The 19789-nt window shown below is 35.1% G+C and overlaps 1 protein-coding gene across 2 annotated transcripts; it reads left to right on the top strand.

Moving 5' to 3' along the window:
* The first annotated feature begins 309 nt into the window (after window positions 1-309).
* LOC122007234 (chromatin-remodeling ATPase INO80-like) lies at window positions 310-18059 on the top strand. Of its 2 annotated transcripts, none has more exons than XM_042563052.1 (22): window positions 310-542; window positions 940-1027; window positions 1220-2070; window positions 2170-2370; window positions 2475-2585; window positions 3697-4124; window positions 4243-4351; window positions 4420-4500; window positions 10009-10181; window positions 10285-10410; window positions 10580-10741; window positions 10816-10873; window positions 12556-12786; window positions 12979-13122; window positions 13220-13780; window positions 13904-14158; window positions 14318-14425; window positions 15137-15231; window positions 15784-15940; window positions 16479-16679; window positions 16957-17091; window positions 17353-18059. In XM_042563052.1, the coding sequence occupies exons 1-22, from the start codon at window positions 480-482 to the stop codon at window positions 17650-17652; spliced, it is 4638 nt and encodes a 1545-aa protein (XP_042418986.1). In that variant the 5' UTR covers window positions 310-479; the 3' UTR covers window positions 17653-18059. The 2 variants fall into 2 exon arrangements, with proteins under 2 accessions (XP_042418986.1, XP_042418985.1); XM_042563051.1 differs by having other exon boundaries at window positions 311-542; window positions 16954-17091.
* The last annotated feature ends 1730 nt before the right edge of the window (window positions 18060-19789 follow it).

Below are 19789 nucleotides of genomic sequence, written 5' to 3'. Positions count from 1 at the left end.
ACATGGAAGAGATAAATCACGGACGGTTAAAAGAGTGAGTCCATTTCGAATCACAAGGAGCAACATTGACAAAACTATGGAAGAGCCTCAGCAAAATTAGTATCGACTCACCTCACCTGGTCCATTCCACCATTACAAGCTTTGCATTAGTGACAATCGGCCCAATTGAAGCCCACCACTAGCCCGCAGACTGGACGGCCCAATTAAGGCCCAACACGCGAAGCAAGCGGGGCAGCGAGCGAAGCCGAACCAACTTTGGCCGGCGCACAATAGCCGTTGCCCCTTCCCTTCCCTTCCCTTTTCCCCCGTCGAACCAAATCCAATACTTCAGCTACCGCACACGCTCGCCATGCAATTTCCCTTCTTCGCACGTGCCGACTCGTCTCCTCCGCTTCTGATTCATCCTACTCCTCCTTCTAGGGCCGATCCTAGGGTTTCGCCGCGACGCCGCTCGTCGCCTCGCCTCGCCTCGCCGCCCCATGGAGCCGCGCCGGCACCACTCCAAAAACGGCCTCTCCTACTCCAGCCTCTTCAACCTCGAGGTAACTGCCGCCGCTCCGTCCATTCCCTTTCCCTCCTCTTCGCTTGATCGTGCGGCTCGAGATTTCTTTCCGTCTTCTGAAGTTGATTTCATTGGGGGATTTTTGTTGCTCTCGACTACTTAAACTTGATAGCATTGGGACTTGCGGTGGCAAACGCTTTAAGATTCTTATCTTTCGCTTGGTTTTAGGTTATCGGTATTGGTGTTGTGGCGGTATCACCAGCATCACGAGTAGTGTTATTATTGTTAAGTTGTCTAGTTTCTTGGTGTTTGTTCGGTTTTTGCTGTTTTTTTTCGGTGATAAAAATTGTATTTTTTTTTCCCACTTAGCTGAGGGTGTCCTGATAGGTTTATTGTTTGTGGTTAATTGTTATTGATGTCCTTGGGTTTTCATGTAGCCATTGATGACCTTTCGTGTTCCGCAAGGAGATGATGATTTCCACAGTTTCGGGGATAGCAGTCATGATGAGAACCGAAGCAGCCAAGGTTTTTCTCCTTCTATACTCTCTGCTTGTTCTATTCTTATTTTTTTTATTTACTGTTTGCAGTTGGAAAGATCATAGAACAAGTTCTCGACTCAGTTACTTGTTTCCAGTGTCACATTATTTTGATGTGATATTGGGTATTTCTCGTCAATCATGTTCTAATTCTTGTTTTTGTAATCTGTTTTTAAATCAGACCAAGAGCTCTATGAGCAGTGCAATGGAGAGAGGTCTCCAGGGATGATAAGGAGGAGACAGAGGCGCGATATTCAGTTTGAGGATATTCCAAGCTCAACCATGAGGAATGATACTGACAGCAATGATGAAATCGATGAAGATTATGAAAATGGAATAACAGAGGAGCAATACAGAGCCATGCTTAGTGAACACATGCAAAGATATAGGACAGTGATGCCTAAAGACTCATCGGCAGGGTTGGCTTCCACACGTATGGGAATGCCAGGTTCTAAGCGAAGTCATGGTAGTAAAAGAAGGAAGTTCAATTCTGAGCCTCTGGTTTCTGCTGAGGAACCAGTACGTGAGATGGAAATATCACCCGGATACTATGGAGCTGATTTTGAAGCTGATTATGATGGGGGTAATAGGTACACTTTGTCCATGGAGTCCAGTTATTTGGACATTGGTGAGGGCATCACATATCGAATTCCTCCCACTTATGATAAGCTTGTGAGTTCTCTGAACTTGCCAAACATTGCTGACATTATAGTTGAAGAGAACTATCTTAAAGGCCCTTTAGATTTGAGGTCTCTAGCTGCCATGATTTCTACTGATAAGAGGTTTGACAACTACGACCGAGGCGGATTGGGGGAGCCTCAACCACAATATGAATCTCTCCAGGCAAGGTTGAGGGGACTTCCGTCTGGAAATTCAGACAAAAAATTCACGCTTAAGATATGTGACATTGGTCTGGATGCATTCTCAATTCCAGAAGGTGCAGCTGGTAGGATTCGGCGGCACATTATGTCAGATTCTGGTACTTTACAGGTTTATTATGTCAAAGTCTTGGAGAGAGGAGACACCTATGAGGTTATTTTTTACCTAAGAAAATGATTCTTAGTCTGGTGTACTCAGGTAAACAGGCTGCTTGCTTTTTCTTATTTTGAATAATCTTTTGTTTGATTATAGATTATTGAACGAAGTTTACCGAAGAAGATAGTAGTGAAGAAAGATCCATCTGAAATTGAGAAGGAAGAGATGGAGAAGATAGGGAAAGTTTGGGCTAATATGGTTAGAAGAGATATTCCAAAGCATCATAAGATATTGACGAGTTTCCACAAGAAACAACTTGCAGATGCTAAACGCTTTTCAGAGACTTGTCAGAGAGAGGTAATGCTTCCCTTGTTATGCATCAACTTGTTTCTGTCATTTTGTTAATCATGAGATCTGTCCTCCTTTATTCATTCCTGATTGAATGTACATAAAAATTTCAGGTAAAGTTGAAGGTCAGTAGGTCACTCAGATTTATGAGAAGTGCGGCAGTTCGCACTAGAAGGCTAGCTAGAGACATGTTGATATTTTGGAAGAAAGTAGATAAGGAACAGGTAATGTTGCTCATCTCTCCCTTGTTATAAGTATTTTTAGTGTGATCTTTGGTGAACATTTACCAGACTGGTTCTGCTCTTCTTATCTTTTTCCCTTCTCCTTGTATGACTAACTATAGCTTGAACCTTGTTCTAACAACTTAATTCATTAAATTGTCTTTTGAATAGTTATAAATTTTTGATAGGTTTCTTGTTAAAATTTCCTTTATCTCTTTAAGTTTGAAAAATTATTAATATTGGTTTATATAGCATAATTTGTGTAGATTTATGAGGTTTCATTCATTCTGTGAGTAAGAGATATACTTTAAAAGATGTTGCACGTACATTTTTATTGTTTATATATGCCATATTTTAACATTATCAGCCATGAGTTCATGAACACTTGACAATTGGTGTTGCTAACCATGGCTAGTTATATATTGTAACCTCCTAGAATGTGGGGCCAAGCCAGAACTGATTGTAAATTTGATTAAATAGCTATTAATTTTATTGAGAGTTGGCTGTTGGATATTTTATCTTTTTGGTTCTTGGATTTGTTGCTTTATATTTTTGTTATTAATAATTAGTTTAAAGTTCCTCTGATTCAAGTTCCTAGAAGATCTGTTCTACTCTCCAATAAAATAACGCCCAAATATGATTTTTGTTTTTTCTTGAGAGTCGGAGTCTTTGCTGCTAGTCAGCACAACGATAACTCCTAGAATTTTTTTGGTTCATAGAATGTTGAATAGGGCAACTATTGTTTTTTTTTAATTTTTTACTCAATAAATTTAGAATGTTATAACTAAAATCATGTAGCTGACACATGGTTTATTGATGCTGATTTGTGTGCTAAGTAGTCTCAGTTGCCCTTATTTTCTTTAGATTTTAATTTTTTATGGTCTGTAATGTAAATTGTCCAAACTAATGATCTTGTATCTGAGATTAGTGAACTCGTAAGTTCTACTGGTTTTACTTTTAAGTTAGGAAATGATATTTAATATTATGTGTTTGTTGATTCTCTGATAAATTATACTAGTTTTTCTTCATCTGTTTCTTTTAGCAAAGTAACCTTCTATCTTTTATGAACATATTCTTCTATGAGGTTTGAAATTGACTGAAATAATCTTTCTAGGCTGAATTAAGGAAGAAAGAAGAAAGAGATGCTGCTGAAGCTTTGAAACGTGAGGAGGAACTTCGCGAAGCTAAGAGACAACAGCAGAGGCTTAACTTTCTCATATCACAGACTGAACTATACAGCCATTTCATGGGGAACAAGTCTTCGACACAACCTGCCGAAACTGCATCTGTCGAAGAAGAAGAAGCTGAACCTCCAGAAGAAAAATCAACTGTTTCTGATTTCGAACCAGGGGAGGAAGAGGATCCAGAGGAAGCTGAACTAAAAAAGGAAGCTCTCAGGGCGGCTAAACAGGCAGTCTCTCAACAGAAAAAGATTACAAATGAATTTGACAATGCTTGTTTAAAGTTTCGACAAGTTGACACTGGGGATCAAGCAAATGACTCTATTGCTACGGGGCCCAGTAACATAGACCTCCTGAACCCGTAAGTCACTCACTGAGCACCAAGTATCTAGTGACCCAAATTCGTTAGAAGATGTTTTGAACTCCAGCTTTTAATCTTTTACTTTCTGGTGTTACATCAATAAAAACCTTATTTGCAGCTCCACAATGCCTGTAACATCAACAGTGCAAGCACCAGAGATGTTTAAAGGGCGTCTTAAAGAATATCAGTTAAAGGGATTACAATGGCTAGTTAACTGTTATGAGCAGGTAATGCATATGTTTGAAGTGCTCTCTCTAAGATTATACTTATATTTCTTGATTTCACTTCTATACAGGGTTTGAATGGAATTCTTGCTGATGAAATGGGTCTCGGAAAGACAATTCAAGCTATGGCCTTCTTAGCTCATTTAGCCGAGGTTTGTGACTGATTATGAGGCGGCTAAGCTATTTTGAATGCTATTCCAGATATCTGTTATTGAATTTGACAATGAACTTCTGGGATGATGGTAACCCTATGCTTATTAGTTGTGACAAATTCTTTAATGGCAAAGGATGATTAAATCAACTAATGAAGAGATAGTACGACCTTGAATAAACCAACTTGCAAAAGGTTCCTTTTGCATAAAGGGACAGCCAAGACGTGAAACGTTCGGTTTTAGTTTAGGCATAAAGGGACATAGGCAAGATGTGAAGTGTTTGGTTTCCTACTTAAACAACAACAACCACAATGACAAAAGTGAAAAAGAAAACATAGGTTGGTGCTTTAATATGTTGAGTCACTGTTATTGGTAAGTAGAGAGGGATAAAACAAGATCCAAGTAACAAACATAACATTATACCTATACATATGGTTCTCTAATGTAATACATATTGACTATATATCCCAGATTGGAAAAAAATTGCATGCTCTATTTCCCATGTAATTGTAAGTTGTAACTCTAATACGTCTCTAAAGTTGAGGTATAGTTATTTTTGTGCCATTCATGTTACACTAAATAGGAGAAGTTACAAGTACAAAATAGAATTGATATATCAATTGGTGAAGATGATAAAATAGAAGATAGATTTGACAACACAATACTTGGACTGAAATTTGAGGTGTTTATATGATTTTTGAAAAATAGTAAGTGTTTTTGCATGTAATCTTCTTTTTAATTTCCTCTAATTGAGGAAATTGCTTCTTTGCAGGATGAACTTTTCTAAGAGACAATTTGTGAAGGGTTGCAAAGAGGAAGAAATAGATTAGGATTTTAATATATACTCTATACAACAACAATCAAACTTTATCCTATTAGGTGGGGAGTCTCATGGTATACACGAGGAGCAAATATTGAGAAAGATAATATATATTGCTTAAATTGTGTTATTTTATGAGACTAATGAATTTAAAATTGAAGCTCAAAGTGGGGAGAAAACTTTAGATGTTGAAGGAATTTAAGATAAGTAGAACAAAAATTGAATATACAAAATCTAGTTTTGTTAACAAGAAAAGAATCATTGAAATAATTAAGATGAATGGGCATTTAATTCCTATAAGAATTTAAGATCTTGGATCTATTGTTCAACAGGAACAGGATGAACACATAATTAATAGGATAAATAGTTAGTTGTCAAAATGTTGAGGAACTTTTGAAGTGTTGTATAATCATCTTGCTCCATTGGATAAAAGAAATATTTTGTAAGATTGTGTATGACTCAAGGTTTAAAATTTCAATCAGTGCTAAGATTTCGGTCTCAGACCGGAACGATACGGTTTCAGTATTTTTTTATTTATATATAGTAATTATAAGATAAATATGTTTATAGTCTATATAAAAATAAGTTGTATATTGATTTTGTATAAGTTCTCAATTATTGAACAAATAAAAATTGTTAGAAAAAATTAAAAAAATTATTTAAATAAAATTTATATATCAATAACTCGAATTAAAATGGATCTTTCTATTATAATAATAAGTATATAAATTAATACAAGATATTACTTTATATATAATAAATTAACTATTTATTCATTTAATTAATTATTAATTAAATAATATATAATTTAAATAGTTAAAAAATATAAAATAATAAAAAATTATCAGAATATAAATCTAATTTATTAGATTTTTTTAATTTAGAATTTTTTAGAATTTTTTAAAAATTTTAAATGAAATTTAAAATAATAAAAAATATATATTAGATATAGACAAGAATTATTGTATTTTTCAAAATTTTTAAATGAAATTTAAAAACATTAAAAAAAATCAGAATATAATTAATAAAATTTATTTTAATTTTAAATATATATTTTTATATATTTTATTAGGATAATTAAATTAGGGTTTATAAAAGCTTGTTCGAAATATCACACATCATTAGGAATTGTTTAAATTAATTAAATAAAATAATTATTTTTTTCATGAAACCGCACCCACATGGCAAAAATTTTTTTTTCCTGAAATTGCGGCTTGTGGCAAAAATTATTTTTTTTCTCGAAACTGCGGCCCGTGATTTTCCGCGGGGGAGTCCGAAGGCCTCAGAAGGGTCGTCGGACGAGTTCGGCAGCGCCGGAAGGGTCACCGAACATATCCGGCGGTGTCGAAAGGGTCGCCGGATGCTTCCGGCTATGCCTTCGGTGCCACAGGAGGCGTCTCGCGACGCTTTCGGTGCCGAAGGCGTCACGACATGCCTTCGGAAGCGTTGTGACACCTCCTTCAGCGGCGCCGGAGGTGTCCACTACTCTGTCGCTGCCGAGATGGGGACGCCTCTTGTGCCAGTTTCGCCCGCCCGGTGGAACGGTAAAAATTGTCTATGTCGGGCGGCACAGAACGACATTCTATACCTTGGCATGACTTGTCATATTTTATGGATCAGAGTGTCGAGTGTTGTGTTATTGTGAACTAACATGTATAAAAAGTTAATATGATAAATATGAGAATGGTAAGATAAGTTTGTAGTTTTAGTATAAAGGATTTTAGGAGCTTTTTTTTAAAAATATTTTAGAGCAATTATGTGCAGTGTCAATATATGATCAGATGAGAGAAAATGGTTTAGGATGGCGCGCGCACACACACAAGCAATAGGTTCAGTAGTTAGTATAGTTGAATTTATAAGAATGCTAGGTGTGCAGGGGAGAGGGCAACCAAAGAAAAAAAATTAATCAATATAATAAAAATAAAAAAAGGGCAGCCCGATGCACGAAATTCCCACCATGCGGGGTCCCGGGGAAGATCCATTGTATGCAACCTTACCCTGTTTTTTGCAAGAGGTTGTTTTCAGGATTCGAAAACGTGACCTTTTGGTCACATGGCAACAACTTTACCGTTGCGCCAAGGCTCCCCTTCAATCAATATAATAAAAATGATTTAATTAATTTTAATATTTCAAGTGGTATTGCTTAATGTACAGCTCAACAAAGGAATTAAAATTCATGTCAATCCAAAATAATTGGGACAGACACAATTTGATTACAACAATGCTGCTGCTGCCTTATTCTTTAGGAATAAGTAATTTTTTTATTCATCCTCATAATAGCTATTGCTTCACTTTTTAGTTTTTTTTTCAGTGTGCTCCTTTTCATCATGTGTTTCTTTCTTGCTTCCTTTTTCTTAAAAGTATTTTTTCTAGAAAAATTTCTCACTGTCAAACCATTGTTGGAGAAAAATTTAGGTTTGGACTTGGTCTAGACCTTGATATGGGTTCGTCTAAGTGAAGTAACAATACAACAACTGTTGCAAAAGCGAGAAGTGATGTTGTGGACATTGACAGTTCGTGAAATAGTGAAGAGGGTAAAATGGTGGGGGACAATGAAGAGGGCAGTGAAATGATGGGTATGAGCGTATGAATGAAGCAAGAGTTTTGGGAGTAATTAGAATTGAGGTAGTCTTTTCATTGTCTCTACTTCTTTGGTTTTGTGGATTGTACTTCCAATGTGGTAAGGAGCAAGGTGGAGACATTGAAGGTGGAGAATGATTGTTGAGGCTTTTCGAACTCAGTGTTGCAAAATAAGAGGTGAGCTAATTACAAGATGTCTTGGCAGTGGGTAATGGAGGGGAAGGTCTATCATAACATCAACTGTCTGACTTCCCTCTAAGGGATTGAAAGGAGGAAATGGTAACTCTAGAAGAGAGCCTGCTAGGAACTGAATTGCTTTTTCATCCATTTAAGAGGCCATAATTATATTATCCAAATAATTAAGTAAAAAATTCCACCCATTTGTTTACTTATAGGAAAGGTTTGAGACCTTACTACTATGCCAATTTCTGATTGTTCTATGGGAAAGGCTGTTTTGACATTCTGCATGTCAATTAGGAAGAGGAAAATAAAAGAGGAAGAAGGGGAGATTGCTTCTTCGATCAGAGAACAACAAAAGTGTAGATGGTCAGTCTTAACCTCTACAAAATGGCAGGTTCCGAAGAAGGTTGCCATTGACATACTCCATGTCAATAAAGAAGATGCAGGAAAAGAGGAAGAATGTGAGACGTCAGCAAAAATGAAGATGACCAGCCCTGTTCTCTACAACTAGCAAAGCTTAGGTTCTTAATGAAGATTGCTTATCGATCCTTCTCACTATTTGTGCTCATATTTATGCTGGGTGTATGTGGAGGAGGGTTGGGGTTGGGTAGAGGAGTTGGAGGGGGTTGTGTTTTTTTTTTTTTCTGATTTTATTGTTTTTCAAAAAAGCCCCTTTTTTTTAAAAAAAAAAGAAAATTAAAAGATTAAAAAAATTAAATATAGGAGATAATGAAATCCCTAGAATCTGCATCTCCTCACACTTCCTCACAGCCCGCCCGCTTTTTTGCCCAACGCCTATCCCCCGCGGCTTCGACAACCGATGTTGGGAGGGACACCCTCAAGAGGATCCCGTCGCTCTCTCGGCTGGCTCCTCGCTTCTACCAAACGCCCTTCCCTCTGCGGAGGCTTCGACAACCACGACATCACTCCTTCCCCTATGACTTCAACAACCGCGGTGCCGGCCGAGACTAGACATCTTTCTCCTTGCCTCGGCACCACCTCTCCAAGTAGCGGATTTCCGTTTAACCGTTTCCATTTTTGAAGAAGAATTTGTATCGGATAAAGAAGAGGAAGATGCTGTGGATTTTGAGTTTGAATCCGATACAGAGGAAGTGTTGGAGAAATATGGAGATGAACTAGAAGAAGAATTAAGGATATAGGATATATGAGTTATTTTGTGTACTTTTTCTATTTACATTGTATGTTGAACAAATTATGCATATTTTGATTAATTTAAGATTTTATAAAATATTTTATATATTTTATAATTATTTAAAATATTAAAAAAAATTCTGCCTAGACTCGCTGCCTGCCTACCACCTAGCGCTTTTTAGAACATTGCTTTTTAGAAACTAGATTTTGAGAATTTAAAATGAAAAACCAAACAAATATTAATCATTTATTTTTTTGACACCTTCGTATTTATTAGAGGTTAATTGTGTCAAAAAGTTAATGGAAAATATTTCTATTTTTTGAAAAATTTAAACTGAAAATATAGTAACTTTGCCACCTAATAAGCAAATACCATTTGTGGGATTAAACCTATATTTTCCACAACCCTTATAATTTTTAACTTAAACACAGCGAAGCTTAATCTTTGGCTTGTTTGTCTTGGGTGGATAAAAACGGTGAGGATGAGACAAGGAGGGGAGCAAAAAAATCACAAAATTGTAAATGAGCGATCTAGACTCATGTCCAATTTTGTTTTCTTCATCTTCATCTGGTCAAGTTAAATGAGCCTTGAAGTTTTATTTCTTGCTTTTGTAGATTTGGTTCTCTTTTATATGGTTTTTCTGTTCGTCTATTAGATGTATTTTAAATACTATTTTTTTTTCTCCAAAATTATTTTCAGATTCTCAAAATATACCTTAATTTCACATAGCTACATTCATTTCGTGTGTTTTGATATTTAACTGACATGTGATCAGGAAAAAAATATTTGGGGTCCTTTTCTGGTGGTTGCACCATCCTCTGTCTTGAATAATTGGGCTGATGAAATCAGTAGGTTTTGCCCTGAATTTATAACACTTCCTTACTGGGGTGGAATTCAAGAGAGAGCAGTACTTAGGAAAAACATCAATGCAAAGCGTCTATACAGAAAGTAAGTATGCCTATGTTACTGCATACACATTTTTTTTTTCATGTCTAACCTTTCATCCTCCAACTTTGCATTGTGGAACCAATAATAATATATTTATCTTCAGGGAGGCAAGATTCCACATACTAATTACCAGTTACCAGTTGATTATAGCTGATGAGAAGTATTTGCGGCGTTTGAAATGGCAGTATATGGTTTTAGATGAAGCTCAGGCAATAAAAAGTTCACAGAGGTGATTTTTTATTCTTATACCTGATATTTATTTTTTTGCTGGGCACTTATAGATTCTTCTTTTTTTTGTCATTATGTAGTTTCTGTTCACGCTAGCATTCTTGCTGCAGAAGTTTTTTTTTTTTCTTGTGTAAACCCACCTATAAACTTGTTACATTTGCCTTCTGTAGTATTCGATGGAAGACATTACTCAGCTTTAACTGTAGAAATCGCTTGCTCCTGACTGGGACACCTATACAGAATAACATGGCTGAGCTGTGGGCTCTTCTCCATTTTATCATGCCTACTTTATTTGACAGCCATGAGCAATTTAATGAGTGGTTCTCTAAAGGGTATATTTTTCATAGGATTATCATTCTTTTTAAAGCATTTTATTCTCTATTGTTTAATTTGTGTTCTTTTCCAGTATCGAGAGCCATGCAGAGCATGGAGGTACTCTAAATGAGCATCAACTCAACAGACTGGTACGTGCTTATTGTTACTTTCTGTAAGTTTTTTTTTTCTGAGACATACTTTCATAATAAATCAAAGTTTTTTTTTTAAATCATTCAAGATGTAATTTCTTATTGTCTATTGAGTTATTCTCCATTATCTATGAAATTAATATGCTGGTTTATCAAGTAGTCCTAATTAGTAAAATTTATTTTCAAACTCATTTAATATATAATTCTTCACTGGTGAATTTACATGCTAACTTAGAATGTGAGATTTTCTCTAATATTTGATGTCTAGATTATTGGCTATGCTTCTTTGCGACTAGTTCAATGTCCGTTTTGCAGCATTATATCTCGCTAGTTTTGTTAGCAATCAGTTGTTTTACCAACTGATATATAATATATATACTATAGTTAATGTGTGTATCAAAATAAAAGATAATTGCAATTATGTCCTAATTGATTATGTTTAGTACCATTTATCTTCAACTCTTCTTTCAATTTTTCAGTCATATTTTGTCTTTAGCAATAACTCCTTAACTATTGTTTAGATAGGTTTAAATAAGTTAATGCATGCAAGTGGAAAGAAATAAGAACTAAAAACCAACGCTTTATCAATCAATTCTTAACTATTATCTTGATAGACTTAATAAGTGTATGCAAGTGACAAAAACACACTGAAAATTTAACAATTTGTTTCTGGCATTTCAAGAACTTTAATTTATAAGGCTCCTAGTTCTCCATGAGTTTTGCAATATTATTATTATTATTATTATTATATTTCACTAAATATTAGATAATATCAGATTATTTATTTTTGACTCTTATATCATATGTATGTAATTAATGAGTAATATTGAAAATATTAATAAACAATATTGGACGATTATCATATTGGATTATTAATATATACTTCCAAATTTAATTAATACTTGTGCATTTATTCTGTTTTCTCAATATTGTTAGGTATCCAAAGTTATTACTTAATAATAAGTGTTAGCTATTATTATGATTACTATTTTATTGCTTAATAATATAGTACGTTATATAAATTACATATCTTCTCTACCTCGTCTTTCCTCGGTCTCCACCTCCACTCCACTACGCATAAGCAGTTATGCATCATTGCACCTGCCTCTCCTTCTGGACACTTTGAGTCTCCATGTCAGCTTCAAACCCCCTTCTGTATTACCCACATGGCATCCTATTGCTTGAGCAGTTGCCAAGGCAAATTTTTATTTTGATGTGCATCCTTTTTTTGTGCATAGAAGTTGTGTCTTGGTCAACTTCGGATGCATTTGTCATGATTCAGAAGTTTTTCAACAAATTCCTTGATGTTCTTAGTCGATGTGCGCTTCCTTGACAAATATCAGATCACTCTTCACCAATCTGATCCAACTCAGCTGATCCTGATTCTCATTAGCCAAAAGAAACTTCCTCTCTTTGGGCATCTTTTTACAGGGATAAAACCATGATGGTTTCTCTCTAGAAGCAAAAAACATCTGGATAACCCATGATCTGTGTATTTAGATCAATTCTCACAAAATGATTCTGTCACATACTTTGTGAGGGTTGAAGATATTATTATATCTACTTGTTATCTAAATTCAAAATAACTCAGTTTTATGTTCATCATATCTGGCTTTACCTTTTCTCCATTCTCTATATAGCTATGTTGTGTTATCAATATGATTTTCTTTTTATTTCTTTAGCATGGAGTTTTGAAGCCTTTCATGTTGAGACGGGTAAAGAAAGATGTTATATCAGAGATGACAGGGAAGAAAGAAATCACAGTTCACTGTAATTTGAGTTCTCGACAGCAGGCCTTTTATCGTGCTATAAAAAACAAGATATCACTTGCTGAACTTTTTGATGGTAGCCGTGGCCATATGAATGAGAAGAAAATAAATAACTTGATGAATATTGTTATACAATTACGGAAGGTAAACTTTCCATCAAGTTCTATCCAGTTATATATTTTATTTTCTATTTGTGTTTTTCCTGTCATCCTGTGATATATTCACTACAACACTACACTGTAGATTTATAACTCAATTCTGGAACTTTGCATGTAATATGTCATTGCCTAATGATGAAGGACCTCTGAGAATGTTTTCCATTTTTCGGAATTGTAGGTGTGTAACCATCCAGAGTTGTTTGAACGTAATGAAGGAAGCTCATATTTTTGCTTTGCAGAGATACCAAATTCGCTTCTTCCATCTCCATTTGGAGGAATCGATGTACATTATGCAGGAAACAGGAATCCCATATTGTATGAGGTGCATTTTCATAGCTTCATCCTTCATGTTTAGATCTTATGTTCTGTATTTTGTAAATTTCTCATCTTTAACTGCATTTGTTTTTTTTGCACTTAAGGTGCCAAAGCTGGTCCATCAAGAAATGCTTCATAATTCTGGAGCACCTGTTCCTCTTGCTCTCTGCGGTCTTAACCGTGGAAGTTTTGGCCGACTTTTTGATATATTTTCTCCAGATAGCGTTTATCATTCTGGAGTGTTACAACATAACCTCTTAAATGAGACTTCTGAACTTAGTGGAACTTTTGGGTTTACACGGCTGCTGGATTTATCACCAGGTGAAGTTACCTTCTTAGCCAAGTGTTCACTACTCGAGCGGTTATTGTTTTCTGTAATAAGGTGGGATAGGCAGTTGGTCGAGGAAATCTTAGACTTGTTTATGGAAAAAGAAGGCAATGATCACGAAAGTTCTCACCTGGATAAACAAAGTATTCGAACTGTTGCACGGATGTTGCTGTTACCAGCAAAATCGGAGTCAAGCTTACTTAGAAAAAGGTTTTCAACTGGTTCTAGTGATGCTCCATATGAGGCTTTGGTTACTTCCCATCAAGATCGGTTTATAATGAATGCCAGGCTTTTGCGTGCTATATATGCATTTATACCACGGGCCAGATCTCCACCTGTAAGTTTGACAGTCTCTCTTTTTTCTTTCAATATAATGCAGATATCCAAGTTTATTGTGCCATGCATGTCTTGTATATTGTTGCTACTTTGTAATTTCTTTAATATTTTTTCTCTTCCACAGATACATGCTCAATGCTCTGACAGAAGCTTTGCCTACCAAATGACCGAGGAGTTTCATCACCCTTGGATGAAGAAATTGTTTGTTGGATTTGCTCGGACCTCTGAATTTAATGGTCCTAGAATGCCTATTCATTCCCACCCTTTGATAGAAGAGATTTCAGGGTCAAATATCATTGAACCCGTTTTTCAGCTCCCTTATAGAATTTTTGGTTCTTCTCCACCTGTGCGAAGCTTTGATCCTGCTAAAATGCTTACGGTACTTAATTTTCATTTTCAGGAAAATTGGAATAATTGATGACTCATTGGATGTTTTTTGTAGAATGTCTTTTGGGCTTTCTTTCTTTCAGATATTTCAGCTAATACTGTTTAAATTAGCCATTTGATATATATGTCGCTATGCATAATCTTTTTCTAGGACTCTGGGAAACTTCAAACTCTTGATGTGCTATTGAAACGTCTGCGGGCTGAAAATCATCGTGTTCTTTTATTTGCGCAGATGACAAAAATGTTAAATATACTTGAGGTATTTATAGCCTCTCGTCTTCCTGATATATATATATATATATATATATATATATGTACTATTTCTTGGACCAAATTTACCTTTCTTTGTTTTGTATATACTTTCTGCCAACCATTAGTGACTATTATTAAATTATAGAAATTGTCTTTTAAGTACCCTGAAAGTAATTGCAAGATTTGAAATATAATTATAATCATTCATTTAAATCGCCTCTATTTTAACTTTCTGCTTAGAACAATCCTGTTTTATTTGTAATGTTCTTTTCGATATCATATATAATTTTCTTCTAGAAGCTTCTGTCAATCCTGTTTACTTCATTTTTCACATAGTATCTTCTAGTTGACTCAAGGTTATGCAAGGGATGCTGGTTTTTTTTTTTCATATCAGAGTTTTTTTCCTTGAGATATATGATTTGTTCTCGAGTAGCATACTGTTTTAATGAAGGGACAAGAATAGTTGTAACATTATCAAGATCAATGATTCTACTGCTACAAATGTAGTTTGAATTGCAAAAATTTCTTTGCCTTTTTTTACTGATTATCAACTTATTTGACATATGTACTGGGGGTTAAGCTATCTAGGTTATTTAACTGAATGCCCTCAATGAAAGATGTTTTCAGGATGAACTTGCAATAACATTCCTTCAGCCTCTTGTTAATTGTTATCACAAACTTGTAACTTCTTATGAGGATGTTATCAAATATTTTCCAGGATTATATGAACTACAGGAAATACAAGTACTTCCGATTAGATGGATCATCTACTATTATGGACCGTCGTGACATGGTGAGGGATTTTCAGCGTAGGTATGTATGTAATCCCTCTTCTAATAATGTTGCATGAGCATGCATTTAATCTTTACAGGTTCTCACTGTAAGATAGAATAATTAATCTATATATGGCATACTACTTTCAAGATTGTTTCAAAAATAGCACATGCTTCAAATTTCTTAAATTGTATTTGCTTGTGCAAACTTCGTTAATCTTCAAAATGACTTACCAATGTTACTGGTGAGGGTGACTTTACACATGATGTATATATCATTATATGATGTGGCATGCAACATCAGCTAGAATTACCATAAATTCAAATATTACATGTTTTTCTTGATGATATGTGACATGCTATGCTAGCATTTTGGATATCATTATAAGTTGTTGTGCATTGGATTTATCACATACATTATTTTTATTACTGGGAGATCTTAATCGAAAAAAGTAATACAAATGAAGTAATTAAACTTGTAGCTGGACATGAAATAATCTTTAAACTTAGTATATCAATAATTATTCATAGATATGATGATGAAGCTTATTACCACTTTGGTCTTGATTGTCATGGTGCCCTTTCCTCGCAGGAATGATATATTTGTTTTTCTGCTGAGTACGAGGGCTGGAGGTCTTGGTATTAATCTTACTGCTGCTGATACTGTGATCTTCTATGAGAGTGACTGGAATCCAACATTGGACTTGCAAGCGATGGATAGGGCACATCGGTTGGGACAAACAAAGGACGTAAGTAAATCAGCAAAATCTTCATTTTCATATTATCTGGAAATATTAGCTGTTAAGTGAAGATTATGAGTTGTGGTCTTTTCCCCCCTTCATTTTTCATTTAAAAATTGGAAATTGAAAGATCATTGCAAATAAAAAAATATTTATCGTGAAAAATTAGAAAAAGAGAATAGAAAATAACGGACCTATTTTTTAGAGACATGAAATCTATGCATCTGCTTAGAAATGAGACATGAGGATTCTGCATACTACCTTTTATGTTTTGGATAAATTATTTTTCATGTTTTCTTTTGTTTTCCATTCTGCTATGTAAAATGTTTTGCCTAGCTGAGGATTAGACATTTATGTTGTCTTGGGTAATGAACTTCTTTTCTGGAGCAAATTTAATGAACACCAACTGGTTGGATTTTGAACATATCCTTGTAATGTTTATAGCAATTTGATGATAGAATGTAAATATTGTTGGGACTGAGATATGTGGATGTCTATTGTTGAGGTGTTAATAAAGTGCTTGCCTTGATTTGATTTCTCTACTCAGGTTTCTGTGTATAGATTGATTTGCAAAGAAACGGTCGAAGAAAAAATTTTGCACCGAGCGAGCCAAAAGAATACGGTGCAGCAGCTGGTCATGACAGGTGGCCATGTTCAGGGTGATCTTTTGAAGCCCGAGGATGTAGTATCCCTTCTCCTTGACGATGCACAATTGGAGCAGAAGTTGAAAGAAGTACTGCCACAGATGGTACTTCCCTTTACTTCTATTGTTTTCCTACTAAAAAATCAACCTTCTCACATTATTAGCTGTTTGTTTAAATGCAAATTTTTCAAAGTAAATCTTGCAGCCAAATTTGGATAAGCATTTCTATAATCAGGTCCTGTAATCTGGAAGAACCTTTCTCCAGTGTCGGCTTATGAATTTTGTTGTAGATATCACCGCATCCATTCTACACCTACTGATGGCTTGTGCCACCCGATGTGCTTTCTGTATCTCTGACTATAGTTGTCATTTTTCGTAGCAGCCTAAGGAACGACAGAAGAAAAAACGATTGAAAGGAATACGAGTAGACGCAGATGGTGATGTATCTCTGGAATACTTGACAAATGATGTTCCAGTGGAAAATGATTTGGAAAAAGAAAATGCCCGTAACAGAAAGGTATCATTCGGCTACCATGACTTCAATATTCGATAGCATGCATCTCTAACTTTTGCCATGAATAATTAGAATTATTTATTTTCAGTGTTTTTGTTTCATTTAAGTTCAATACAATAGATTCTTAGTTAAGATAGAAATGATGCAATTGGTTAATATCATAATCAGAGTTCTATTTCATATAATCATGGAGAATATGTTCAGAAGTAAATTGATTTGCTGTTCTAACTTCGGTTTCGGTGGTTCTCTTGAATGCTCACCCAGAGAAAACTCAATTCTCGGAAGCATAATCCTTCAAAGTTGCCGAACCCTCGTAAAACAGCAGCTTATGTAGCTGAACTTGATGAACCTAGTCCAAGTGGCTACGAGGAAGATCACCCTCCTGACCAGAGGCCAAAAAGAGCAAAAAGACCTACAAAGAGTGTTAACGAAAACCTCGAACCTGCTTACAACTCTGCAGCCAATACAGCAGTCAACTTGAACTCCTTGGAATACCAGCCGTCTTCACACGACTATCATACTGGCAACTATAGAGCTGATTTACAGGAAGGCACACCACCTTAAGCTTCACCAGTTCCATATCTAAACCGACTCTCGTGGATTTTTTTGGCAACCCAAAGTTTCTGAGCTATCGCGCATCGGAAATGTGGTGCTGCCGCCTGCCGCATGATCTAGCGCACTCCAACTATATAGCTGAAAGAGATCCATTTACTTGTGCAAATTGTAGATAGTGCATCCTCAAATGCATGCAGGAGAGTTTGATATGGGATTCAGCTGCCTACCTACTATAAGACTTTGATACGAGCTTTTGTATCATGTTAAGTTGTTTGTTTGTTTTAGATAATATATTCTTTTGTTGTAGAGATGAGATCTCGTCTTTTGCTGGAAGAACTTTAAAAAAAGCGTTGCAAAATATGATGCATTGAACATCAGTGTAAATAAATTATTGTAACGCTTTTGTTTCTTGCTAACTGTGGAGTTATTCTGGGGCATGGCTTACCGAGTGAGAGGCAGGTGCCTTTGATTTGTTAAAAGTCTTATTTCATTTTATTTTATTTCTTTAAAGTAATATTTTAAATAATCATTTTTTTATATATAAAAAAAGTTTCCACGTCGATTATAAGTGGGCAGAGCTATTTTTTAGTTTGTGTTTGAATGTTAAAAAAAAAAACAATTTGAGCCCCTTTCTATTAGAGTCTGCTCACTGACTGTGATTTAAGCTAGCACGCCACCGATTATTTTAGGTTATTTTTTTATTCTTTTAAAAAAAATTGGAGAGTTTCTCACACTAAAAGGAAGACGCTAGTCACACAGAGAGGTCACTATATTACTTTTGAGGTCGATGCTATTCTGTCTTTTTCGTTAATAATCACACTTCACTCAGTAATAGAGCTGTCAATCTACGTTGACCCATCAGATTGGCCCACTCCCTCGGATAAGTTAAGCGAGTTGAATTAAAATTTTATCAAATCAAGTCTGTCATAGGCCGACCTGTCTAAGCCTGCAACCAACATAATTTCGCCTGTGACGGACTTGGATTGTCCCGTGGATTGAGAAATATATGTAAACTAAGTTTTATATCAATTTATTATCTTTCTTTGTTATAATTTTGAAATAAAAATAGTACTTTTCATCCTACATAAGTATTCATTTGTATCTATTTATATTTAAAATACATATTTATGAATACATTTGATTGATGAAAATTTTTTAAAGTAAATAATTGAATATATGAAATATTTTTTTATTTTAAAAAATTGATGGGCCCAAGGGTGAGGGTTATAAATAAATCAAGCATTCGTGAATAAATTTGATGTTCGGCTTAGTAAGAGTTTGTTTATGTTCGTTCAATATATATAAGATTAATTAAACAAACAAGCTTAAACAACTCGTTAAACTAAATAAACAAACTTGAATACATATGTGTTCAGCTCATTAACATTCGTGAACAACGTTCATGAATAATGTTCACGAATCATATTCATTAATAAAACTCTTTTCAATATGCTAAATAAATAATAAAATAAAATAAAATAAATAAATTTAAATTATCAAGTTCAATAATCAATCAAACAACTAAAAGTTTCAAACAATTAAACAAACTTGAATTAAGAGTTTGATAACATCTAAACAAACCAAGCTCGAACCAAGCTCAAGCCAAACTTGAATTGAGAGCTTGATAACATCTAACGAACCAAGCTTAAGCCAAGCTCAAGCTCATAAAAAATAAACCAAGCCAAGCTTGAATAATTATTTCAAAAGTTTGGTTCATTTTAAGCTCGGCTCGACTCGGCTTAGTTACCTTATCAAACAAGCTTGAACACCTCAAAGCTCGGCTCGGCTCGGCTCGACTTGTTTACAGTCCTACCCGTGGGTTGGCCCACCAAACTAGCAGTCTGTCTTGGATTGGGTTGGATTAGAAATTTACCAATCCGCTAAGTTAACGAGTCAACCCGCTCCGCCTCACCAAATGGTTACTCGTCACAGGTCGACCCGTCCCGTCATGGGTTGGTCTGTCTGACCGCTCTAATTACAGTGGAGACGCCTAATTTATTTATAATTATAATATTTGAAATATAAAAAAAATAAAAAAGATGTTTGATCTTTCTTGCAATTTTTTTTGTTTTATAAAAAATCACATAACTATAATTTTTCACATCAATTGATAGATTTCGGGCTTCGTTGTGGTGTCGGGGATAAA

Source organism: Zingiber officinale, chromosome 7B, assembly GCF_018446385.1.
Source record: "Zingiber officinale cultivar Zhangliang chromosome 7B, Zo_v1.1, whole genome shotgun sequence".
Taxonomy (NCBI): Eukaryota; Viridiplantae; Streptophyta; class Magnoliopsida; order Zingiberales; family Zingiberaceae; genus Zingiber; species Zingiber officinale.
Note: the sequence above shows the minus strand (reverse complement) of the source record. Positions and strands in the feature narration are given on the sequence as shown.

Excerpts from the sequence above, each read along its gene's own strand:
- LOC122007234 (XM_042563051.1), top strand. The coding sequence starts at position 480 with ATGGAGCCGCGCCGGCACCACTCCAAAAACGGCCTCTCCTACTCCAGC. Across the intron at positions 2,071-2,169 it reads AGAGAGGAGACACCTATGAG|ATTATTGAACGAAGTTTACC; the intron begins GTTATTTTTTAC and ends GTTTGATTATAG. Across the intron at positions 15,232-15,783 it reads GTGAGGGATTTTCAGCGTAG|GAATGATATATTTGTTTTTC; the intron begins GTATGTATGTAA and ends CTTTCCTCGCAG.